General features: G+C 46.5%; 1 protein-coding gene across 1 annotated transcript in view; it reads right to left on the reverse strand.

Moving 5' to 3' along the window:
* The window catches only part of NECTIN4 (nectin cell adhesion molecule 4), a 50,230-nt gene that overhangs the window by 5,518 nt on the left and 17,856 nt on the right, over window positions 1-26,856 (reverse strand). Inside the window, exons 2-4 of the mRNA XM_018565236.1 lie at window positions 8,814-9,167; window positions 6,022-6,312; window positions 5,752-5,863 (exon numbers count right to left, since the gene is read on the reverse strand). Of these exons, the coding sequence (XP_018420738.1) occupies window positions 5,752-5,863; window positions 6,022-6,312; window positions 8,814-9,167 (757 nt within the window). The remainder of the gene's footprint in view (window positions 1-5,751; window positions 5,864-6,021; window positions 6,313-8,813; window positions 9,168-26,856) is intronic.

The raw sequence follows: 26,856 nt of genomic DNA on the forward strand, positions 1-26,856 counted from the left end.
GGGGCAACACATGGAGTTTTATGGCTCATGTAGATTTCACCCTTTGTTCACACAGAAGCCTGTATGAGCTCAGCCTGGTTGGGGGGAATTTGGGGAACATGGTTGGTTGGTGGTTGGGGGCCATCACATTGGGTCTTATGGCTCACGTAGATTTCCCCCTTTCTTCACACAGAAGCCTGTGTTAGCTCCGTCCAGATCGAATCTATTGATCACAAAATCTGTTACAAAGCCGTCATGTTTCAGGACTGGAAAGGAGCTGCCTTCATCAGGGCTCAACAATGTTGGAGGAGAGGAGCTCCAGCACAGGAGATGAGTATCCTAAGTGTTTGAAGTATGCTCCAGTCATCGGCCTTACCACATTATTAAGCCTTAATAAAAGGGGTCCTTCTGAACCCCCAAAACACTTTTTAATGGATATGGCAACTTTTCTGATACTATCATCCAAGAGCCTGGCAGTGGCCCCTGTGTCCTGGAAGATACACCCACTGCGACATTTCATTATATCAGGGAATGCAACGCTCAGTTTCTGCACACCAAGAAAATATGAGTCCTTTTCCTAATGAAGGTAAAATGTATCCACTGAATCTGTTGTGGTGTCCGACGCCATGCTGCAATGTGATGATAGATTCAGTCTCTGTGGCGCCATGTTGAATAACGATCTGCTATAGGGTCAGTACTGAAGTGTTTTTTTCCACTGCTGATCACTCAGCAATCCTGAAATCTTGTGTGTGTGCTCCCCTGAGCAATGACTGCTGTCAGTATCCTTCTGGGAGATCACAGGAGGGGAAGTCAACTGCACGCTAGCAAATAGCTCCCCTCATTACTTTACTTGTGATATGACTCTTCTTCCAAGAGCCCCGATGAGCAGAATGACATTTGTGCAGGATGAAAGGGTTACTCAGACATGGCGGGTGACACAAGCAGCGGCTCGCACAAATAAGGTGTGATCATACCGTGACATCATGAACTGGTCCGACCAGAATCCCCAGCTGCTCATATTCCCACACAGTGACGGAATTGGCCAAGTGCCACAGGGCGTCCAGACTGAGGAATGAGAGCTGTGGGATTGTCCAGGGCCCTGTCCATACCTGAAGAATGAGGGCTGTAACATGGTCCGGGGGGCCCCATCCCTTCCCGTGTACTGACCACAGAGATATCTATGGGGACCTGACAGAAACCAGAAATGGATGCTGACTTGGCCCACGTGACCGGCTGCACACCATATTGCTGTGTTCCAGGCGTGTTGCAGCGCGTTCGGTTGCTACTCCTTTTTCTGGGTGAATCAGCAATTTTTGTCTCATCCCAAATGACAACTTACTTTCATCTGCGAGTTTTATATCCGAGCCCTCGACCGCACTGGTGTAAACAATGAAAGTGAACCTGTTATAGTCGCCCCCTCCTCCCCAATCGTTCGGATTATCACACAGCGGGTATATGTGGGCCAGCGCTGGCAATCTGGTACCGGGGCCGCAATCCTTGAGAGCGTCTGCAGGCCTACAGGCAGCACAGGGCCTGAGAGCGGACAACAGACCAACAAAATTGGGATAGGGATGGAGGAAGGAGCGAGAACACTTAACCAGTTACAACATATGTGTGGCATTCCACATGCACATTGTATCACATTCTTCAAGACAATAACACTTTCTCGGAAGGCTAGAAGCCTCACTCCTGGGAGAATGACACTGCATCCTAATACTTCAGCACATGCAAATAATAGCACTGGACATCGGTATAGACCACAGGGTTTTTTTAACTTCCAAATTCTTGATAGCAGGCGAGTCTATGGCTGTGTTTCTCAACCTTTTTTCAGTCGTGACACCCTTTGTAAGTGTGCAAACTCTCAAGGCACCCCAGTCTAAAAAAACAATGCATAGCCCCTCCCTCCCAAATCCTTACCAGAGGCTTATCCCAGATAGAGGTCTGGTATGGCAGGGCCATACAGAAAAACACACAAAAAATGGCGTCCTCACTTCAAATCAGGAAGCTCCCTTAACATCAGTGCCCCCGCCTTCACCTTAGAATCTGGCCTTTCACATTGGAGCCCCTCTTTACGTTATAAGCCCTCTCCTTTCACATCAGAGCCCCCTCCCTTCATAGCAGAGACCCCTTTAAATCAGGAGGCACCCTACTTTCACACCAGAGCCACCCACTCACATTAGGAGCCCCCCTTTACATTACAAGCCTTCTCCTTTACATCAGGAGGCCCCTCCTTTCACTCCAGAGCCACCCACTCACAATAGAAGCCCCCCCTTTACATTATAAGCCTTCTCCTTTCACATCAGAGCCCCCTCCCTTCATTGCGGAGACCCCTTTATATCAGGAGGCCCCCCCTTAACTCCAGAGTTACCCACTCACAATAGAAGCCCCTCTTTACATTATAAGCCTTCTCCTTTCACATCAGAGCCCCCTCCCTTCATTGCAGAGACCCCTTTACATCAGGAGGCCCCTCCTTTCACTCCAGAGCCACCCACTCAAAATAGAAGCCCCCCTTTACATTATAAGCCTTCTCCTTTCACATCAGAGCCCCCTCCCTTCATTGCAGAGACCCCTTTACATCAGGAGGCCCCTCCTTTCACTCCAGAGCCACCCACTCACAACAGAAGGCCACCTTTACATTATAAGCCTTCTCCTTTCACATCAGAGCCCCTCCCTTCATTGCAGAGACCCCTTTACATCAGGAGGCCCCTCCTTTCACTCCAGAGCCACCCACTCACAATAGTTGCCCCCTTTACATTATAAGCCTTCTCCTTTCACATCAGAGACCCCTCCCTTCATAGCAGAGACCCCTTTACATCAGGAGGTCCCTCCTTTCACTCCAGAGCCACCCACTCACAATAGAAGCCCCCCTTTACATTATAAGCCTTCTCCATTCACACCAGAGACCCCTTCACATCAGGAGCCTGCCCTTTTCCCACCAGAGACACGCATTCACACTAGGGGGCCCTGTTCACATCACAAGTCCCCACTTTATATTATAATCCCGCCTTTTACATCAGAGCCCCCTTAACATCAACAGCCCCCATTACATTAAGAGCCCCCTTCTTTCACATCAGAGTCCCCTCTCTCAGTAGGGGCCCCCTTTACATCAGAATGCCTCTCTTCACGTCAGAAGCCTCCCTTTCACATGAAAGTCCCCCCTTAACATCACAGCCCTCTTTCATATCAAAGTCCCCCCTTTTTACATCAGAGTTACCCCTTTACACCAGGAGCTCCTTCACATGAGAAGATGGAAAGGCATGACACTATATAAAAATTTAGAGGCACTCCTGAGGAACGAGGCACCCCAGGGTGCCATGGCACCCTGGTTGAGAAAGGCCGGTCTATGGTATCAATGACTTGCCTGCAAAGGTCAGCAAAAAGAAAAACAACCTAGCTAACCTTTAGATCCCACATTTGCAAAGTTGATAGAGTCTAGTTCTCTTTGTTCCAGATTTTTAACTTGGCTCTGTAACCCCAATAGGCACATTCTTGGTTCAGGGCCCCCAACAAATGCTCTACAGGCTTAATATTTTCTTGCTGGCTCTGTATACCCAAAGTCCAGCAGACCTCTTTCCTGATCCCAACGCTATAGAAAAAAAGATAAGTTTGGCCTGTGGGTTTTTTTGACTGGCTTTGCATCCACAAAGTCCAGTAGGTTTTGACATGACCTCCAACAACTGAACAGGGAAGGAAATTGACGGCAACACATTACAACTCAACTTTGCAATTTAACTTTCTCTCCGTTCCCCACTACTCCAGTAGGCTTACTGGCCTCAAGCAACTCGGTGGTCAGTGAAGGGTGATCCTCTGAATCAGGGGTAGATGGAAGGTCTTCCAGGCCTCGATGTTGCAGTGGAAAGCCCCTGATGAGATTGATTTGCTTGTGTCTGATGTAATCCAAGAGCTCTCTGCAGCAGCAGCTGGAGTGGACCTGGTGTAGGCAGCAGGCTCACAGTGACAACTGTTCTGGTGACCCTGTCCACCCTCAAACTACACCAATGGTCTAGTATCATCTGATGGTATACAATGCCAGATTCCCCCTGGTTTGCAGCTGTATCCCAGTGTCTGTAATCTGGTTTCTCTCTATGGCCTTGTATGTACGTGGTGGTCCCCGGAACAAAGACCTTCCATTCTGCTAAGGATAAGTTCACAGTGGAATTGGTAAATCACACTCTCTCTTCAGACATGCGTTAGACAGCAGCCCCGCGCCATGTGCAGCAATGCCTGTCCACACAGGCTGCGACTCTCTATTTCACAGCATCAGAGGGAACGCTCCTCCTGCCCTGACTATCAGTCTGGAAACTTCTGGAACTTTACAGAATCCGAGGTTCTTCATCACAATGCACAGGATAGTGGTGTTACAGTATTTGAGGCTTTAGATGTTGTCCTTCCACATCCACATGGAGCCAAGATGGAATCTGTGCGCAGTTGCGGTCATTTACTAGGCCCACCAGCAACAAAAATAGTGTACTGTTAACCAACAAATTGGGCACCAAAAAGTTAGACCCCCCCAAACTTCAAAGGCATTTGAGGGACCCCAGAGCCAGGGTGGGCTAACATTTCACTTTAGGGCCTGGTCCACTCCTTGGCAATGGTGGAGCAATGTGAACAGATGGGTTCCAGTCAAATTTAGATGCAAAGATGGAGTTTATTGATTCTCACTGAACACTCCTGGGAGAGATGGCTAGGACACAGGACACACATGGACTTGCCGACATACTTATAATAAACTGCATCCCTTCCCGGGGAAGACTGACCTCCAAAGGTCACGCCCCAAATACGTATACCCCTTTCCAGCCTGCATCATTGGCAATAAACCTCCTAGTGGTTGGCCAGGGAGAGATACAAATTCCTAACTATGATTAGCACAGCCTGCAACACCTTTGTCATGGACACTCCCCAGCAGTAGGCAAAGGAAAACAATAACTAGAGCTTAGGCAAAACCCAAAAAAGCTGAACTTAGCTCAAACAGACTCAGACTGACTACAACCTGACATTTTTATAGACACTCCTACTTAGGGTGGCTACATACTACACCTTAAAATTTGTACATACAGCAACCATACAGATCAACTCTTCAGTATTAGGGGGATCTTGCCATGGCTTTTGGGGTCCCCCAGGGTGCCTGGGCCTTGGTGAGTCCTCTGCTCGCCATAATATACTGTCTGCATGATGGCCAGGAGTCCTACACTAGGACTGCTGCATGATGCCGTAGACAGTTCATTAGCTTCTAAATGATCACATGACCTCACCACACTGCCAGGTTTATTTATATTGGCTCTGAGTGATCACATGACCTCACCACACTGCCAGCTTTCACTATATTGGCTCTGAGTGATCTGGACAGATCATGACATATGCTGTTAGCTTGGCAGTTCCGGTCCCTACAATGTCAGACAGAGGGACCCGTGGTCATTCTCCATGCATGGCCGGAGAGGATGTTGGATGTCTGTGGCTGTTGGCTGCACCCCGGGGGCTGGGTCAGCAGAACGGCCACTGAGCAGACATGTTGGTGACTTGTAGCCATCTCTCCCACTCTGAAGACACAAGATCTGCCAGTTCATATTCTCATTCAAGATAAAGCAATCATTGAACTATGGCCTAAATCATGACTCTACCATTTGTACAAATTCTGTGTTTGCCTCCATAAGCTTACATCTTACTGTCTACAATGGATATTCTCTCCTCACCTGTTGTCACCACCAGAATATTGGCATGTATTAGTAATAAAATCACAGGTTGGCTCATGTGTGTTATTACAGAAACCCTTACCTGGACCACTTGTACACTGGTGGTGGGTTGCCATCACACATGCATTGGAGTGCAGCGCCATCTTTCCCCGCGAACCAGCCTTCGTGGCCTTGTATAGATGCCTCGGCGAGATCTGTCGGGGGGGGAAAACATCCCATGTAATATTTGCACTATCTATCTCTGCTCACTTTCACTGTCAGCTGGGATCTAAATGCAGAGATTTGATTGCACGTAGTAAGGCAACACAGACAGTTCCAGGATTGCTATTTCTAGAAAGCAATCAGTACTTACATTTCACAGAGAGCAATTGAGTGATCTTCTTCTCCTCCTGGAAGCCAGGGTGTGATATCACACAGGTCAGGGCCTTTCCATTCATATTGCGCGATGGCACCACAAAGAACTCGCTGGTCACTGAGGCTGATCGGGCGTGTTGATGAGTGCGAGAGAAGTTTGTGCCGACCACTTCTGTCTGCCAGATCAGGCTGGGGGCAGGGTTTCCCTCTGCCGTACATGAGGCCACTAGTGTCTTGCCCACTCCTTCCACCAGCGAAGGCCCGGTGTTCAGCGTTGGCAAAGGCGGAACTGTGATAAGAAGAAGAGATAAAATCTAGAAGTTGCTCTGTGGGTTCATTACATTGTAGACATTGCAGAGATCTGGAATTGTGAGCTGGAATTATGGAGAGGACGAAGACGTGACCGATGCTGTGACAGGAGGCCTGTACACACTGCATGTTATAGGTCTGTGCACAATGCATGCTATAGGTCTGTGCACAATGCATGCTATAGGTCTATGCAGTATGCACATTGCAAGTTAGAGGTCTGCACACACTGCAAGTTATAGGTCTGTGCGCAATGCATGCGATAAATCTGTGCACATTGCATGTTATATGTCTGTGCACACTGCCGTTTATAGGCCTCTACACACTGCAGGCTAGAGGCCGTTGATCCTTCCTACAAACATATAGTATCATTGTATTATTACTATGTGCAGCGATACAACATGCTCACAATGGCCAGATACCTGACTAGAAATTACCATAAAAACAAAGCCGCTGTACTACAACTGATACATTTCAGATTCTACAAAAAATGTTCACGCTTTCATCCAATAACCATAGTAAGCTGTGAACACTGTACCATTACACATGGAATACACTGGATGATATGAGACTATCACCTACCCTGAGACCAAAGATAGAGTCAACTGACAACATAACTAGCAGTGCATATGACTGACTCTCACACCCAATAAAGTACACAAAAAACTTTGGTACACTTCATACAATAGGGAAGGGAGATGGCAGTGGATGGATGTGATGGCAGTCGGGTGCACTATATATCCTAGGGAAGGGGGATGGCAGTGGATGGATGTGATGGCAGTCGGGTGCTCTATATACCCCAGAGAAAGGAGATGGCTGTGGATGGAAGACTACATACAAGGGGAATGACAGTGCCTGGAGGTGATGACAGTCGGGTACACTATATATTTATATATGTAGATTATATGCAGTAGGAAAGGGAGATGGCAGTGGATGGAGGGGATGGCAGTCGGGTGCACTATATATCCTAGGGAAGGGGGATGGCTGTGGATGGAGGTGAGTGGAATCAGGTGCACTATATACCCTAGGGAAAGGAGATGGCTGTGGATGGATGTGATGGCAGTCGGGTGCTCTATATACCCTAGGGAAAGGAGATGGCTGTGTATGGATGTGATGGCAGTCGGGTGCACTATATACAACAGGGAAGGGGAGATGGCAGTGGATGAAGGTAATGGCAGTTGTGTACACTATATACAGTAAGAAAAGGAGATGGCTGTAGATGGAGGTGATGGCAGTTAGTTGCACTATATACCCCAAGGAAAGGAGATGGCAGTGGATGGAAGACTACATACAAGGGGAATGACAGTGCCTGGAGGTGATGACAGTCGGGTACACTATATATTTATATATGTAGATTATATACAGTAGGAAAGGGAGATGGCAGTGGATGGAGGGGATGGCAGTCGGGTGCACTATATACCCTAGGGAAGGGGGATGGCAGTGGATGGAGGTGAGTGGAATCAGATGCACTATATACCCTAGGGAAAGGAGATGGCTGTGGATGGATGTGATGGCAGTCGGGTGCACTATATACCCTAGGGAAAGGAGATGGCTGTGTATGGATGTGATGGCAGTCGGGTGCACTATATACAACAGGGAAGAGGAGGTGGCAGTGGATGAAGGTAATGGCAGTTGGGTACACTATATACAGTAGGAAAAGGAGATGGCTGTAGATGGAGGTGATGGCAGTCGGGTGCACTATATACCCCAAGGAAAGGAGATGGTAGTGGGTCGATGTGATGGGAGTCAGGTGCACTGTATACTCTAGGGAAAGGAGATGGCTGTAGTTTGAGGTGATGGCAGTTAGTTGCACTATATACCCTAGGGAAAGGAGATGGTAGTGGATGGAAGACATACAAGGGCAACTTGCATAGCACAAGGGCCGGTGCTGGCAGACCTATACATATACTTCAAGAGGTATCCAATACACAAAAGTATCTGATCATTTTGTCATTAGCAATCCGCTCCCCTTCAAGCACCATTTCCTGTCCAACCTTCAAAGCAAAGAGGTGCTTACTAACTGCTGCCTTAAGTTTTATCCATACAAAACAACATGATAAAGTGAAGGGAGATAGCCATGGATGAAGGTGATGGCAGTTGAGTACATTATATACAGTACAGTAGGGAAGGGAGGTGGCAGTGGATGAAAGCGATAGCAGTTGGATATACTATAGGGAAGAGAGATGGCAATGGCTGCAGGTGATTGTAGTTGATCAGTACAGTTTGATACAGTGTCATATACAGTCACCTTCTTATTCTGCAGTGATCAGTCAAATAAATATTGGAAAAGGTTGGAAAGCTCTATATTTTTAGCAAGTTCTACTTGCACTTGGACATTAACCCAACACAACCCAAAATGTCACGAATGATTTTGCTGTGAAGCTGACATTTCTGGGCTCCCTTACTGAAGATGCTAAATCATGCTTTTGTTTTTTTCTGGGGCATTTTCAGGAATGCCCCTCTGTTGTTTTAGCTTGCTCTTACCAAGAACATTAAGCACAAGATCTGCTTCAAAGTTCCCTGCTGGAAAAGTGTTCATTTGGCACTGGTAGGTGCCCTCATCTGCTTGGACGGCATTCTTCAGGATTATTGTGCCATCCTCTGGCTGTAGTGGAGATTTTTCTGTCACCCTTCCTTCGAATTCTTTGTACACAAAAGATCCAAATTCTGCATTCAGGATGGCAATCTGTACACTTTGCCCTCCAGGGCCTTTCTTTGACCAAACAACCTGAGAGACCTTCTCTCCTTCCTGAGCTTCATAGTAACATGTGAGTGTGACGTCAAGTCCCAATACTGCGGTGACGCTCTTCTCCGTCTTTACAGTTCCAGCAGAAGATCCTGAAAGAGAGAATGGAGACATCCATGTTAACAGCATTCCAGGGAAAATTATTATTACGCCCCTAACTGGGTAAAAGCCTTTCTTTTTTCTTATGTGCTAGTGACACCAAATTGCAGTGTCATCTCAAAGGATCATCTCATAGGTCATAATGTATATTTCATAACTAGAAGTATGTCATTATGGAGAATGGTAGGCTATTGCAGTGAAAAAGGTAGGGTATGATGGTGGAGAATGGTTGGGTATGATGGTACAGAATAGTATGTTAGATGGTGGAGAATGGTAGGGTTTGATGCTGGAGAATAATAGGGTATGATGATGGATATTGGTAGGGTAGGAAGGTGGAGAATATTTTGCTATGATGGTGGAGAATGATAGGGTATGATGATTGAGAATGCCAGGGTATGATACTGGTGAATGCTAGGGTGCTATGGTAGAGAATGATAGGTTATGATGGCTAAGAATGATAGTGTATAATGTTAAGGAATGGTAGGGTATGATGATGGCTATTAGTAAGATATGAAAGTGGAGAATATAAAGATATGATGGTGGGGAATGGTAAGGTATGAAGATGGAAAATTGTAAGATATGATAATGGAGAATGGTAGAGTATAATGGTGGAGAATGGTAGGGCATGATGATGAAGCATGGGAGGGGGGATGGTGAAGAATGGTAGGGTATGATGGTGGAGATTGGTAGAGTTTGATGATGGACAATGTCAGGGAATGATGGCACAGAATAGTAGGGTATGATAATGAGGTATGGTATGTGTTGACTGAGTTGAATGAGTATTGCGGTAGGAAATTGGAAATCCCACAATGTGTTGATGCAGATTTATAGGGTATTTTAGGGCGCGGAACAGGGGAGTATGATGCTGGGTGATAGTGCCAAGATAAAGAGTGTGTTGATAGTAAATTGAAGGATATAAGGGTGTTTTTATGGTTTAGAATGATTATTCTGTGCTAATTACAGTACTCCAAGGAAGTGTAGGTGTATGACCTGAATTCATATCCCTGACAGGTAATTATATATCTAAAATGGGTGTAAAACGTATCAGCTATGTGGGGAGGCTGGGTGGGAGATATAGTACAGTTTTCAAATAAATACATAAATAAAGTTCTGTGGTACAGAGCAGAAATTAGGGGCTCTTTGAGTTGTGAGTTTGTACTTTGGAAGGATCAAGGAAGTGTGTTGGAACTGCCTGACGATTATGGCAGTCGGGTGTACTACATACAATAGGGAAGAACTAGAGATGACAGTGGATGGAGGTGTTGGTAGCTGGGTAAACTAGATATAATAGGAAGGAGAGTTGGCAGTGGATGGAAGTAATGGCAGTAGGGTGAACTACATACACTAGGTAAGACAGATGGCAGTGGCTGGAGGAAATGGCAATTCCGTAAACTAGAAACAGTATGTAAGAGAGATGGTAGTGGATGGAGGTGATGGCAGTTGGGTACTCTAGAAACAATAAGGAAAGAAGGTGGCAGTGGCTTTAGCTGATGGTAATTTGTTGCCATGGTGACTAAAGGGTTTTGTTATGCTCCAACTTTTACTTTGAATAGTAGTCATTTCCATAACGCCATAAGCTCTTATGGTATTGTAAAAAGTAGGTGTTACAAGTCAATAGTACATAACAACATACAGCAAATGCATATACTTGCATATGTCTGTGAAGGTTCTCATTCATCCAGGTCATGGTATATCTGTAAAAAATAAGTCAAGGCAATGTCTTCAAGAAAAATACAGCAAGTTCAGTTGCCTTGACTTATTGTTTACATATACTGTATACTTGCATAGCACAATGTAAAGTAAAATAAGAAAACAAAGGTAAGCTACAATGGGGGGTCTGACCACCTGAATATTCATTCTAGTCCATTTGGGGAGCAGCTGTCACCCAACAGAAATACTGGTGGGATCTGGGGCAATATAGTTACGCAGGCAGCAGATGCATTTATACTTTTGTTGTGCCACATAGAGTTAGCATTATGCATCAATGCCAGTCTGTGTTCATAGCCTACCCAGCAGATGGACCATCTCTTGCTGCCCCCTTTGTGCTTAGATGACCTGGGTATTATTAGTTGCTCTCTCTACTTTCCCACCATCTATTATTTTCCTGTGGCCCCCTACCAGTCTTATCACTTGTTCCCCCACTCCATAAGGCTGAGCTGAATTCCCCAACTTGATGGACAATTTCCTGTTTACTTGCTACACATTATACACTGAATATTAGGAGGATGATAATAATAGGTTGGGTAATTACATTTTACCTGCTTTCAAGTGGCTGTGTAAGAGGTGTAAGGCAGGAAGTAATCCTTGTATTCTGCGTGGCTAAGTGTGTAACAAAGAGAGGGATCATTAAAGGAGAGTGCGGTACACACCTATGGTGGGGGTAGTGCAGGTGAGCAGGTTAAGGCTTGTGAAAGCCGTCTGACCAGTATGATGGACTATGCACTGGAGCTGCCCCCATTCCCATGCTGGCTGCATTCAGTAGAAGCTGCCAGTCTCTTATATAAGAAGGTGCCGGAGATGGTATCTATTTTATTAATAGAGTGTTCATATTATATGTTATTGTCTTGTCATCACAGAGGCATGTTCTTATATAAAGCAAGAATGTTGTTGGCCCATTTACGGTGGCTAGGCAGCTGGATTATTTTTAGAAGATACTTTTGTCTGACCTGCGTCTAGAAAGATCATGCTGTTGTAGTGATAAGTGATGGACTCTAATCCGGAGAGTAATGCCAGTTCATGGTTTCCACTCTGAATAATGGTGTCTACCATGTGTAAGAGGCTAGAGCTGAAACCTACAAGGGATACATTCCACTCTCTGCTTTCCCACTCTCTCCTTCTTCTTTTTCTCTTTCTGTCTCTTTTTCTAGCTCTCTTCTCCTTCCTCCTTTTCTTCACCATAACATCAACTCTCCTCTCTTCTGCTTTCCTCTCTCCCTTCCTTTTCGTTCTTCCTCCTGTCTCTTCTCTCATATCTCTTCTAATTTCCCCTTTCCTCTCCTCTCCTTTTTTCTCATTTTGTTACTTTTTCTCACTACTTTCTGTTATGTCTCTTCTCCTTCCTCCTTTTCTTCACCACACCCCTCTCCTCCACTTTCCTCTCTTCCTTCTCCTTTCATTTCTCCTCATGTCTTTTCTTCTTCCTCTTCTCCTCTCTCGCTTCCTATTTTGTTCTTCCCTTTTTCCTCATGTCTCTCCTCTTACGCCCCTTCTTATTTCCCATTTCTCTCCTCTCCTCACTCCCTTCTTCTTTGTGTCTCTCCTCTTATGCCTTTTTCCTTCTTCCTTTTCTTTCTTTCTTCTTTCCTTCGTCCTCATGGCTCCCCTTTCATGCCTCTTCCCATTCCCCCTTTCCTCACTTGCTTCTCCTTTCCTTCTTCTTCCTCGTTGCTCTCTTCTTATGCTTCTTCTTCCTCTTTACCACTCTTTTTTTTCTCCTTTTCTTGCCTTCTTTGCCATGTCTCATGCCTTTTTTTTATTTCCACTCTTCTCTCCTTACTTGATTCCTCCTTCTCATTTCCCCTTTTCCTCTCATCTTACCCTTCTATTTTCATTCTTCCTACTGCCTCTCCTCTCATGCCCTTTTTTCCTTACTCCTTTCCTCTTTACTTTCTCATTTTCTTCTTTCCCATGTCTCTCCTCGCATGCCTCTTCTCATTCCCCCGTTGTTCTCTTCTTCCCCTTCTTTCCCTACTTGATTCCTTCTCTTTGGTGTCTCTTCCCATTCCCCCTTTCCTCTCCTCTTCCCCTTCTTTTTTCCTTCTTCCTAATGTCTCTCCTCTCACGCCTCTTTTCCTAACTCCTCTCCTCTCACCTTTTTCTTCTTTCCTTCTTCCTCAGGGCTCCCCTCTTATGGCTCTTCTCACCTTCCCTCTCCTCTCTCCCTTTATCTTTTCTTCTTCCTCATGTCTCTCCTCTCATGCCTCTTCTTTTTCCTCCTCTTCTCTCCCTCCTTTTTTTTCTTCTTCTTCCTTATGTCTCTCCTCCAGGGGCGGAACTACCGCCATAGCGACCCATGCGGGCGCTATGGGGCCCGCGCCAGAACGGGGCCCGGCCAGGAGCAGGAGGGAGGTTTAGGGGTCCTTATTTTCCGTGCGGCCGCAAGTCAAAAACTTCACCGTTGCACGGAACCTAAGGACACTTAATCTGCAATCCTCTCCCCTGCCAGTTACAGTGCAGAGCGGGGGTGGGCGGAGTTATCTCCTGCCTGTGTCCGGCTGGAGGAGATGGCGAAGCAGCTGAGTGGAAGTGTGTGTGATCTTCACTGCTGCTAGGACTGCTGACAGGTAAGTGGGGACAGGGACTGAAGCGTCGGGGGGGACAGGGACTGAAGACTTTGTTCTCCTTACATGAGCTGCAGGAGCCATTAACACTGGCCGCGGCTCATTCATATGCTAATTGCGGGATTTGCATATTAATGAGCCGCGGTATTCATATGCAAATCCCGCCATGTCTCATTAATATGCAAATCGCCCTTCCCACTCCCCTGAATGAAGGGGGTGGGACAGGGGGGAGTCAGGTCTAAAGGTGCAGAGTAGTGATGAGCTCGGGCGTGTTCGCCAGCGCCTCGTGCCGAGCCCGCCAGGAAGCCGTCAGCGCGCAGGGCCAATCACAGGCACTGAGCCATTTTCCGATCTCTGCAGCTGCGGACCGGGAAAATGTCTCAGTGCCTGTGATTGGCCCTGCGTGCTGACAGCTTCCCGGCGGGCTCGGCACGAGGCGTTTGCGAACACGCCCGAGCTCATCAATATTGCAGAGAGAAAAAAGGGTTACGGCTTGTTCACACCATATACAGTGCGGTTAGCTGCTGGAACTAGCTGTATCGCATAAAAAACTCCCCTGTGCGTGCTGAGGCAGGAAGGGGTATGGTAGTGCATTGAAGTCAATGGCACCCCTGCCCGCAGAAAAAATGGTGCATGCACCAAAACACGGGGTAGTTTACTATGCCATACAGTGCGTTCCAGCAGCTAACCACACTAGAACGCACTGTATATGGTGTGAACAAGCCCTTAGAATTGGCCAGAGGAAGAGAGGTGAGATGCTGTGCATCCACACTGCCCACTCTGTGTAGCCGCCCACTGTCACCCTCTCTGTGCAACCACCCGCACTGCCACCCACTCTGTGCACCCACCCACATTGTACTATTTATTTATTTTTTAATTTTTAAATTTTCCGCCAGTTCCGCCCCCTGAGACGCAGACGCTCGCAGGGGACGGAACCCAGAAGATGGATGCCGGCATGATGTATTGGCTGGAGGACACAGCGGGGATCGTGGACAAGGTAAGTAACGCGCTGTGTAATCCCGAGGGTGGTTGAGGGTTACTGCTTTTGGTAATGAAAATTAACCCCGTGCCACACTCGGGATTACTGCCAGGGAGGTTAAACAACAAGATCATCTAATTAGCTGTGCAAGCAGGAAACACCTTCCAGCGGTTATATATATACAGGTGAAACTCTAATAATTAGAATATCATGCAAAAGTTCATTTATTTCACTAATGCAACTTAAAAGGTGAAACTAATATATGAGATAGACTCATTACATGCAAAGCAAGATAGTTCAAGCCATGATTTGTCATAATTGTGATGATTATGGCTTACAGCTCATGAAAACCCCAAGAACCCCAAATATGGCTGCTGTACTCACTGAAGTTATCCTCCCTGGCGGTCTGATTATTTCAGGTATTTTTTCTATTTATTTTTTTTTTAATTTTTAAATTTTCCGCCAGTTCCGCCCCCTGAGACGCAGACGCTCGCAGGGGACGGAACCCAGAAGATGGATGCCGGCATGATGTATTGGCTGGAGGACACAGCGGGGATCGTGGACAAGGTAAGTAACGCGCTGTGTAATCCCGAGTGTGGTTCAGGGTTACTGCTTTTGGTAATGAAAATTAACCCCGAGCCACACTCAGGATTACCACCAGGGAGGTAAATGACCAGGTGATAGCGGCCATATCTGTAAGCGACAGGCTGCACGAAATGTACGTGATATGATTAAATGCAGTTTTGAATAGATCACTGTCTCTGGATGTACGTATATTGCATTCAGGGACAGCAATCTATTGTAAACTCCATTTAATCATATATAATAATATATGCTGTAGTTCAGGCACCAGAGGGGGGTGGGGGTTGGGGGGGGCCCTCTACAAATTTTTACTATGGGGCCCTGTGGTTTCTAGTTACGCCCCTGCTCTCCTCTAATGCCTCTTCTCCTTCCTTCTCTTCTCTCCCTCCTTTTCTTTTCTTCTTCCTCATGTCTCACCTCTCATGACTTTTCTCCTTCCTCCTCTTCTTTCCACCTTTCTCTCCCTCCTTTTCTTTTATTCTTCCTCGTAGTTCCCCTCTCATGCTTCTTCTCATTCCCCTTCTCCTCTCTCCCATTTCCTTTCCTTCTTTCTCATGTCTCTCTTTTTATGTCTCTTCTCATTCCCCTCCGACGCTTTGCATTGCACTTGGTGATGTAAGGCTTGGATGCAGCTGCTCGGCCATGAAAAGCCATTCCATGAAGCTCTCTACGCACTGTTATTGCGCCAATCTGAAGGCCACATGGAGTTTGGAGGTCTGTAGCTATTGACTCTGCAGACAGTTGGCAACTTCTGCGCACTGTGCGCTTCAGCATGTGCTGACCCCGCTCTGTCATTTTACGTGGCCTACCACTTGGTGGCTGAGTTGCTGTTGTTCCCAGTTGCTTCCACTTTGTTATAATACCAGTAACAGGTGACCGCGAATATTTAGTAGGAAGGAAATGTCACAGAACACCTGAATCCAATGATTTGGAGGGGTGTCGCAATACGTTTGGCAATATAGTGTATGTTGGAAGTTTTCTGAGCTGTTAAATATTGGATCTACATTTCAGATAGATGTGGCTGCTGTACTCACTGAAGTTATCCTCCCTGGCGGTCTGATTATTTCAGGTATTTTTTCTATTTATTTTTTTTTTAATTTTTAAATTTTCCGCCAGTTCCGCCCCCTGAGACGCAGACGCTCGCAGGGGACGGAACCCAGAAGATGGATGCCGGCATGATGTATTGGCTGGAGGACACAGCGGGGATCGTGGACAAGGTAAGTAACGCGCTGTGTAATCCCGAGTGTGGTTCAGGGTTACTGCTTTTGGTAATGAAAATTAACCCCGAGCCACACTCAGGATTACCACCAGGGAGGTAAATGACCAGGTGATAGCGGCCATATCTGTAAGCGACAGGCTGCACGAAATGTACGTGATATGATTAAATGCAGTTTTGAATAGATCACTGTCTCTGGATGTACGTATATTGCATTCAGGGACAGCAATCTATTGTAAACTCCATTTAATCATATATAATAATATATGCTGTAGTTCAGGCACCAGAGGGGGGTGGGGGTTGGGGGGGGCCCTCTACAAATTTTTACTATGGGGCCCTGTGGTTTCTAGTTACGCCCCTGCTCTCCTCTAATGCCTCTTCTCCTTCCTTCTCTTCTCTCCCTCCTTTTCTTTTCTTCTTCCTCATGTCTCACCTCTCATGACTTTTCTCCTTCCTCCTCTTCTTTCCACCTTTCTCTCCCTCCTTTTCTTTTATTCTTCCTCGTAGTTCCCCTCTCATGCTTCTTCTCATTCCCCTTCTCCTCTCTCCCATTTCCTTTCCTTCTTTCTCATGTCTCTCTTTTTATGTCTCTTCTCATTCCCCTCCGACGCTTTGCATTGCACTTGGTGATGTAAGGCTTGGATGCAGCTGCTCGGCCATGAAAAGCCATTCCATGAAGCTCTCTACGCACTGTTATTGCGCCAATCTGAAGGCCACATGGAGTTTGGAGGTCTGTAGCTATTGACTCTGCAGACAGTTGGCAACTTCTGCGCACTGTGCGCTTCAGCATGTGCTGACCCCGCTCTGTCATTTTACGTGGCCTACCACTTGGTGGCTGAGTTGCTGTTGTTCCCAGTTGCTTCCACTTTGTTATAATACCAGTAACAGGTGACCGCGAATATTTAGTAGGAAGGAAATGTCACAGAACACCTGAATCCAATGATTTGGAGGGGTGTCGCAATACGTTTGGCAATATAGTGTATGTTGGAAGTTTTCTGAGCTGTTAAATATTGGATCTACATTTCAGCTATAGAAGCGATTTCCTGAAGATCCAATTGATAGTGTACGCACCATCCTACAATTTGACACATAGTAAACTCTTTGTACTGATGCAGTTTAGAGATGGATCTAGTGAGATTTGTTGCATGAGTAAGGACATGACTGGCTGTTTGTGAAACCTGTTTCCGGGCTTGGGTGTGCTGAGAAAGCAATCTATTGCATTTCAGATTTCCAATCAGCCAAATGAAGCTGAAAAAGTTAAAGTATTTTCCTCAGGTAAAACCTGTTGGCCCAGATTCCACTTATTGCACCGTCGCTGCATCATGCAAAAACTTGTTAATCCTTCTGCCAAAAGAAGCTGTCAAAACTGAAAAAAAGGGGCACAGAGAGGCTAGTCAGCGTTTTCCAGATAACTGCTCTGCGCCAGATAACTGCACCTGGTGTTATGCAGAAAACCGAGTCTCTGATTCATGTCAATAGAGATTAGTCATTGATTATTCACCATGAGCCTGTCTTGAAGTACAGATACTGAGATAGGAGGAGGTACCAATCCTAGGGGCACTCTGCAACTATCCCCCACCCCACATACTCAGAGATAGTTGGTTTTCTTGCAAATTCAATTCTTATACTATAGACACATGAAAAAGGAAACAGACTTGGAAAAAAAAGCATTGAAACCATCTGCCATCCTAAAATGTCAATGAATTCTATTGTAATGGGTTATGTTAATCCGCAGCCCTTACTATGGACACACTCAAAAGCCCCAGTGAATCAGCTGATGACTAATCCTCACAATGGGCACCCCAGCATTGATTAGAGTTGCCACCTTTTCTGAGAAAATGTTTTGGAACTATGACAGCTTTCCCATATTAACGTCGGCAACAAGTCTCGTTTTTAGTGCCCAGACCAGTAAAATACTAGCCAGGTGGGAACACTACCATTGGTAGTCAGATGTAGCCCATGTCAATAACTCCCATCAATATATCTACTATTTATAGGTGGTGACACCATGTTAGAAAGAATCCCATTCTCTGATATGATGAGATGCCACTACTACTAGCAGACCATTCCCCAGTCTGGCTCCCTTTTCAGTGTCTAGTAAAGTGCACCTGTCTATGCTACTGTGGTGGCCTCCTTGTAAGTACCTATTGTGCTACAACTGCCCTCTAAAATGTCCTAAGGTCCATATCAAGTAGTAAGGTATGTCTGCCATATATTGTGGCCTATATACCGCTCAATAAGAGGTCATGTGACTAATTCCACTTGTGACAACTGAATCAGGTATGATGGTAATTACACCTGACATGATCTATTTCATCCATTCCTCCTCACTGTGCAAACAAAAATACCTCCGATTAAAGGTTTACTTGTGGTCATTGTTGGAATTATGAAATGGCAGAGCAGATTATATAATTGGCATGTAATGTGTGGCTTAGAACTAAAGCACCGGGGTTAATGGCTCCAGGTACTGTATCATAATGATGCTATTCCAAGAGCACACACAATGTAATGTATACATGTTACATGAAGGATACATGAATAATTCACTCATGATGATCTTATAGCAAAAGAGAATGTTCACATAGGATGCTATCATTGTGCCACACCTTTGAGTAAAAAGCTTTGTGCTTCATCGTTGACCCTTGACTTAAGCCTACATGGTCCCTGTACAGATTTGGGCCTAGGCACAGATGAATCCCCAGACACCTGTAATATGCAGAAGTAATATCCTTGGTACCTGTAGCTGTGGCATTCTCACCCTGTAATAATGTGACCGCACATGTCGTGGTCATTCAGGAAGGTCAGTTTGTTATGCTTACTAGTCCAACAAATTTATAGGAAGGGTAAGGCCGTACATAAGTATGGACTCTGCTTTGCCAGTCAGACATCATTGTAGTGATTGCTCCCTGCTATTATAAAAATAATATACATACATAAAGTATATTTAGGCCTCACAAGGACTGCTGCCTACTCATAAACCTTTTTTATAATAATTGTTCACATTCTTTTCTCTAGACTCACCCATCCCACTGTTGCCACCAGAGTACCCGTCCCGGCATAGCATGCGTGTGGTTACTATGTATAGTACAATGAGTGCCGTCTTCACCTAAAATGTGATGAGACATTTCTGACACCAGCCTGTCATAGTCTCTAATAATGGACTATTTTCTCTAATTACACCTCACCAGTCACATGCAATTAGAGTTTCCCTCATTATATGAGGAATCGTTCAAATGACATATGGTGAGGCATGGTAAAGGAATGATGGCCTTTTCACGCTCAGGATGCTGCTCGCCTGCAGCCCTGGTGCCCGTTCAGGAATATCACGGGTCAGGATTTAACAAAAGATTCCGAGTCCTTGTTGGGTTGGGATGTGTGTATGATATAATATCTGTTCCAGGTCCATCCATATTTAGCCAGCCGAGCAGAAACTGGGTGCAGATCTTGACTTCTTCCCAGCCTTGGCAGAATCCAAGAAGACTGCATTCTGTGTCTTCTAACCCTGTCAAGGGTTAGGATCTTACAAAAGATTAAGAGTCCTTGTTGGGTTGGCATATATACATGATATAACACCGGCTCCAGGTCCATCCATATATAGCCATCAGGAGAACCTAGGTGCAGATCTTGACTTCTTCCCAGCCTTGGCAACATCCAAGAAGACTGCACTCTGTGTCCTCTAAAACATAATTCCTTTGTTCCAAATCAACACAGGATACAAGATAAAGCTCAGATGTCAAGAGCACAACTCTTGGGTGTTGGGTCAGGACTTTGTGTAATGTTAGGATTTGATGTAGGAGTAGAACCTATTGAAGGGTTAGGGTCAGGACCTAGAGTAGGGTTATTCATCTGTTTTGGGTCAAAGCCCAATGCAGTGTCAGGAACTTGGTGCTGAGTCGGGACTTGGTGTAGGGTTAGGATTCATTGGAGGGTTGTGGCTTGGTGTTAGGCTGGGACCTGATGTAGGGTCAGGATTTGGTGTAAAATTGAGATTCATTGGAGGTTTGGGTCTCAGTGTTGGGGATGGGACTTGATATAGGGTTAGGACTTTGTGTAGTACATGGAAAGTGAAAGGTCTGGAGTCACTGTAAGGTTTGGATTTAGGTGGAGTAGTGTCAGGACCTAGTGTAAGGTCTTTCCTCAGTGTTGCATTGGGGCTTGATGTAGTGTCAAGGATTCCGAGTTGGGTCAGGGTTCAAAGGAAGTGTCAGGAACCCTTTCAATTCACAAGATTCCACAATTCCCTCATAATATCAGAAATATAAAAGATACTAAAGATGAATTAAACACTAAACGTTCTACCCAAAAAAAGCGGACAAAGGACTAGTCACCAGTTGCCTGTGGTCTCCCTGCAGCTAATCTTTTCCCCATAACTTACTTACCGCGCCTTGTTCTGCTCTGTCAAGCAAAACAAACGACAAACGCACTCAACAATTTGTTACCAGTTATACAGTAAGGTGCACACGAAATGGGCTTTGAACAGTAAAACAGTAGAAAGGCATCATGGCACACTCACAAACCAGCATGTAAAACAACATGTCTCACCACTAAGGACAATGACAGAGGTTTGGATACACGTCTTCTGCAAAGGATGTGTAAGCCGCACTGCCGCGCCAAGGCACCTCTTATAGTGCGGTCCTAACTCTAAACTATGAGAGTCTCCATCTTGGAGCACATGGGGCAGAAGATATCAAATTGGGTGCAGGCCTGTCAGGAGGACGCCCCACCTCCTTAAAGGTACAGAAACACACAAGGGATCCCGCACATCCCATTGGCAGCTGAGAAACCCCATGCGTCGCTGCACCAAATCGGTAAAGCAAAACAAACGACAAACGCACTCAACAATTTGTTACCAGTTATACAGTAAGGTGCACACGAAATGGGCTTTGAACAGTGTAACAGTAGAAAGGCATCATGGCACACTCACAAACCAGCATGTAAAACAACTTGTCTCACCACTAAGGACAATGACAGAGGTTTGGATACACGTCTTCTGCAAAGGATGTGTAAGCCGCACTGCCGCGCCAAGGCACCTCTTATAGTGCGGTCCTAACTCTAAACTATGAGAGTCTCCATCTTGGAGCACATGGGGGCAGAAGATATCAAATTGGGTGCAGGCTTGTCAGGAGGAAGCCCAGCCTCCTTAAAAGCACAGAAACACACAAGGGATCCCGCACATCCCAATGGCAGCTGAGAAACCCCATGCGTCGCTGCACCAAATCTGTGCTTTTAAGGAGGCTGGGCTTCCTCCTGACAAGCCTGCACCCAATTTGATATCTTCTGCCCCCATGTGCTCCAAGATGGAGATTCTCATAGTTTAGAGTTAGGACCGCACTATAAGAGGTGCCTTGGTGCGGCAGTGCGGCTTACACATCCTTTGCAGAAGACGTGTATCCAAACCTCTGTCATTGTCCTTAGTGGTGAGACAAGTTGTTTTACATGCTGGTTTGTGAGTGTGCCATGATGCCTTTCTACTGTTTTATTGTTCTGCTCTGTGTCTCTGTGTGGAGGAGGCCATCTTGGTGAAGAAGAGGACTTTGCGTCCTTATATCAGAACTGCCCCCTGATGACTGGTGGGGTTATGATGGAGATGGAGGAAGCACTGAATGGATGAAGCACATACAGGGATATCCTTGCACTGCAGGTCCTCAAGTACATCATTCTCTCCAGCAAGATGAACAATGGACAGCACAGTAGCAACATTACCAAATCTCACTCCAAATCTGGTGAGACTAGCAGTCAGAGCCAGCCGTGCCTTAGATAATCTCATGCTGCAGATATACAGCTATAAGGATACAGAACAGGAGTGCCTAGGCACAGGAAGTTCTCTAATATTAGCAGTGCCTAGGCATAGGAAGCGCAATTTTATCAGGAGTGCCTAAGCACAGAAAGTGCTCTGATATCAAGAGTGCCTAGGCACAGGAAGTAAACTGATATCAGGAGCGTCTAGGCACAGGAAGTGCTTTAATATCAGGAGTGCTTTAGTACAGGAAGTGCTCTGATATTAGGGATGCCTAGACACAGAATGTGCTCTGATGTCAGGAGTGCATAGTTATAGGAAGTGCACTGTTATCAGCAGTGCCTAGACACAGGAAGTGCTTTGATATTGGGAATGCCTAGACACAGGATGTGCTCTGATGTCAGAAGTGCCTAAACACAGGAAGTGGTCTGATATTGGGAATGCCTAGACACAGAATGTGCTCTAATGTCAGGAGTGCCTAGACACATGAAGTGCTCTGATATTGGGAATGTCTAGACACAGGAAGTGCTCTGCTGTCAGGAATGCCTAGATAAAGGAAGTGCTTTAATATTGGGAACGCCTAGACACAGGAAGTGCACTGTTATCAGGAGTGCTTAGACACTGGAAGTGCTCTGATGTCAGGAGTGCCTATACACAGGAAGTGCTCTGATGTTTGGAATGCCTAAACACAGGAAGTGCTCTGATATTAGGAATGCCTAGACACAGGAAGTGCTCTGATGTTAGGAGTGCCTAGACACAGGAAGTGCTCTGATATTCAATGGGTAAATATCAGTGCCGCAATCGCTGAAAAAAGGTACATGTACCCTTTTTCACGACACGCACGGCACGTTTTTTTCAGCCGCGATCGTTTGCGATTGCAATGGCGGAATCACGCTGGGAAACCATGCGATCTGCCTGGCACGTCTGGGGTACCATTAGAAAAAAATGGCACTGCCAGCGCGATCAGTTGTGTGCGATTCCGTGATGGCGTGGCCACCCGCGTGCTTTTGTGCACGATTGCCACGCGGTCATGGATCGTCCAGGTATGAACCTGGTCTCATAGATGATTGGGGGGGGGGCCCATGCACATCTCAATGCTGCAACTCTCATATATTGGAGTAGAATCCCTCTGATGGAGATCTTATATAATGATAAGTACACAGTGCTGGTATTCCCATAGATCACAATCCAAATGCGGGCAGTTTGTATCAGGCTGGCAGGGCTGAGTGCAGGGTGATCTGGGCTCCTGTGATAGCACACACATGTGGTCTGCACACCTTGTCATCTCTCTCCCCGTCAGGTGTGCGTGACAAGGGAGACAACAAACCTGATCATCCAGATTTTTGCAGAGTGTTTTTCTTCTCCTCCCAGCTCCTCTCCACCGCCTTCTGCTCCATTGTCACCATTTTGAGCCCTGACCTGGGAGCACCGCCGACCACACCTAGACACAGGAAGTGCTTTGATATTGGGAATGCCTAGACACAGGATGTGCTCTGATGTCAGAAGTGCCTAAACACAGGAAGTGGTCTGATATTGGGAATGCCTAGACACAGAATGTGCTCTAATGTCAGGAGTGCCTAGACACATGAAGTGCTCTGATATTGGGAATGTCTAGACACAGGAAGTGCTCTGCTGTCAGGAGTGCCTAGATAAAGGAAGTGCTTTAATATTGGGAACGCCTAGACACAGGAAGTGCACTGTTATCAGGAGTGCTTAGACACTGGAAGTGCTCTGATGTCAGGAGTGCCTATACACAGGAAGTGCTCTGATGTTTGGAATGCCTAAACACAGGAAGTGCTCTGATATTAGGAATGCCTAGACACAGGAAGTGCTCTGATGTTAGGAGTGCCTAGACACAGGAAGTGCTCTGATATTCAATGGGTAAATATCAGTGCCGCAATCGCTGAAAAAAGGTACATGTACCCTTTTTCACGACACGCACGGCACGTTTTTTTCAGCCGCGATCGTTTGCGATTGCAATGGCGGAATCACGCTGGGAAACCATGCGATCTGCCTGGCACGTCTGGGGTACCATTAGAAAAAAATGGCACTGCCAGCGCGATCAGTTGTGTGCGATTCCGTGATGGCGTGGCCACCCGCGTGCTTTTGTGCACGATTGCCACGCGGTCATGGATCGTCCAGGTATGAACCTGGTCTCATAGATGATTGGGGGGGGGGCCCATGCACATCTCAATGCTGCAACTCTCATATATTGGAGTAGAATCCCTCTGATGGAGATCTTATATAATGATAAGTACACAGTGCTGGTATTCCCATAGATCACAATCCAAATGCGGGCAGTTTGTATCAGGCTGGCAGGGCTGAGTGCAGGGTGATCTGGGCTCCTGTGATAGCACACACATGTGGTCTGCACACCTTGTCATCTCTCTCCCCGTCAGGTGTGCGTGACAAGGGAGACAACAAACCTGATCATCCAGATTTTTGCAGAGTGTTTTTCTTCTCCTCCCAGCTCCTCTCCACCGCCTTCTGCTCCATTGTCACCATTTTGAGCCCTGACCTGGGAGCACCGCCGACCACAATCATGTGTATGTGGCCAGCCACTTTCATAGTCCCAGATTTCTAGGGACGGTCCTGGGCTTTGAGGAACTGTCACTGTATGTCCCTGCTTTTTACACCTGACCAATCCCTCTGTACAATTCACCTTTCGCTGTTGGTGACATTTAATGCTCATCGACTGTCTGTATTCATATTTATCAAATTGCAGAATTTTTTAAGGTTATCGAATCCCATGAGCAAAAATGTCATATGTTGGAGCGTGTCAGGTACACCCCTCCCCCCATACCTTCCAGTGGTTAGATGTATGGGTGCACCCTGCACCTCTCCCCCCATGCCTTCCAGTGATTAGATGTATGGGTGCACACTGCACCTCTCCCCCATACCTTCCAGTCCTTAGATGTATGGGTACACCCTGCACCTCTCCCCCCATACCTACCAGTCCTTAGATGTACAGGAACACCCTGCACCCTTCCCTCCATACCTTCCAGTCCTTAGATGTATGGGTACACCCTGCACCCCTCCTCCCATACCTTCCAATCCTTAGATGTATGGGTGCATCCTGCTACCCTCCCCCATACCTTCTAGTCCTTAGATGAATGGGTACACCCTGCATCCCTCCTCCCATACCTTCCAGTTATAGATGCATAGGTACACCCTGCACCGCTCCTCCCATACCTTCCAGTCCTTAGATGTATGGGTACACCCTGCACCCTTCCCTCCGTACCTTCCAGTTCTTAGATGTATGGTTACACCCTGCACCCCTCCCTCCATACCTTCCAGTTCTTAGATGTATGGGTACACCCTGCACCCCTCCACCCATACCTTCCAGTCCTTAGATGTGTTGGGGTACTGTCTGCACCCCCACCATGCCCTCAAGTATGTATACTGTATGTACCGGTACTGTCTGCATCCCTTCCCCTATACCTTCCACTCCTTAAATGTACTGGTGCTGTGTGCACCCCTCCCCCCACACCTTCCAGTCCTTAGATGTGGCAGTTGCATTAGTTTTCTTTTTATTACGTTGTATTTCCTTTATTTTAATTTGAGGAACCTGCCAATAAACTGTGTCCTGTCCTAGAGGGACAACGCTCATTCACTGTACCGTATCTATGGAGGAGCAGTGTTGATGCCCTAGGACAGGGCTACAGAATACCTCCTCCCCTCTTCTCTATAACATAGAGGGAGGGACTCTGTAGTCTGCAGGGAGAGCTGGGAACAATGTAACTGATTGAAGAGCAGCACAAGCAGGGGACGTTATCAGCTCACTGGATTTCTGGCAGGGTCAGAAGGTATTAATTGCACTTACTGAAGCAATGTGTTCTCACTGAGTAATGTGCGCCATTGGCCCATTTCCCAGGCAAGCCGAATGGTTGGATAATGGCGAGTCTGACAGATGCCTGACTATGTTATCATCGGCTGTAGACCCCGCCCTTGGCGCTGTGCCCTGTGATATAACCCACTGACAGAAGGATTTATAGTAATACCGCTATGAAGACACCCTAATTGGTCATCGTCGTCTGATCACAGCTGAAAAATGTGACTTCATGCCATCTCCGAATGTCTCCAACTGTCGGGAGCCCATGGACATGTCCAAACACTAGATTCTTCATGTGGTCATCATCGTCCTGCCTCCTCCGCTCATCTACTAAGCTCAACCACTACATTCTAGCCAGCATTTTCTTCAGGTTGACCTATGTGTTGTGCTTCGCCGAGCTGCTGTCAATCATCTTGGCACATGGGGGAGAGGGGAAGCCACTGGGATATATCATGACTGGAACACGTATGGGAAATATTAAAAATCGTCGAGTAGACCTGAGACGCGGTGAGGAGGTTCGGCCCACACAGCAGCTGCCATTTCCAGGCCTCATAAATGAGTAATGAGGATTATCATCTGCAGGCCGTGGAGATGTTATACACCCATATGGTGTGTGTCATATGGAGCGTCTGTATTATTATTAACACCTGGTATTTGTATACTGCTGGGATAGTAACAAGAAACATTTCCATCGTTAGATATTCAGATCTCGGCCAATATATGGTCTCTGGGGTCCTTGTATTGCTCTTGGGGTCCTGGTATCACTCTCAAGGTTCCATTATTGCTCTCAGGGTCCTGATATTACTCTTAGGGTCCTGGCATTACTTTTGGGATTCCAGTCTCACTCTTGGGGTCCTGGTATTACTTTTAGGTTCCCAGCATCGCTCTTGGAGGTCTTGTATGGCTTTTGAGGTTCTAGTATTGCTCTTGGGTTCCTGATATTTCTCTTGGGGTCCTGGTATCTTTCTTAAGGTTCCATTATCGCTCTCAGGGTCCTGGTATTAATCTTACGCTCCTGGCATTACTTTTGGGGTCTCAGTATCGCTCTTGGGGTCC

The sequence above is a fragment of the Nanorana parkeri genome, unplaced genomic scaffold (genome assembly GCF_000935625.1).
Source record: "Nanorana parkeri isolate BGI_ZX_2015 unplaced genomic scaffold, ASM93562v1 scaffold823, whole genome shotgun sequence".
Lineage (NCBI taxonomy): Eukaryota > Metazoa > Chordata > Amphibia > Anura > Dicroglossidae > Nanorana > Nanorana parkeri.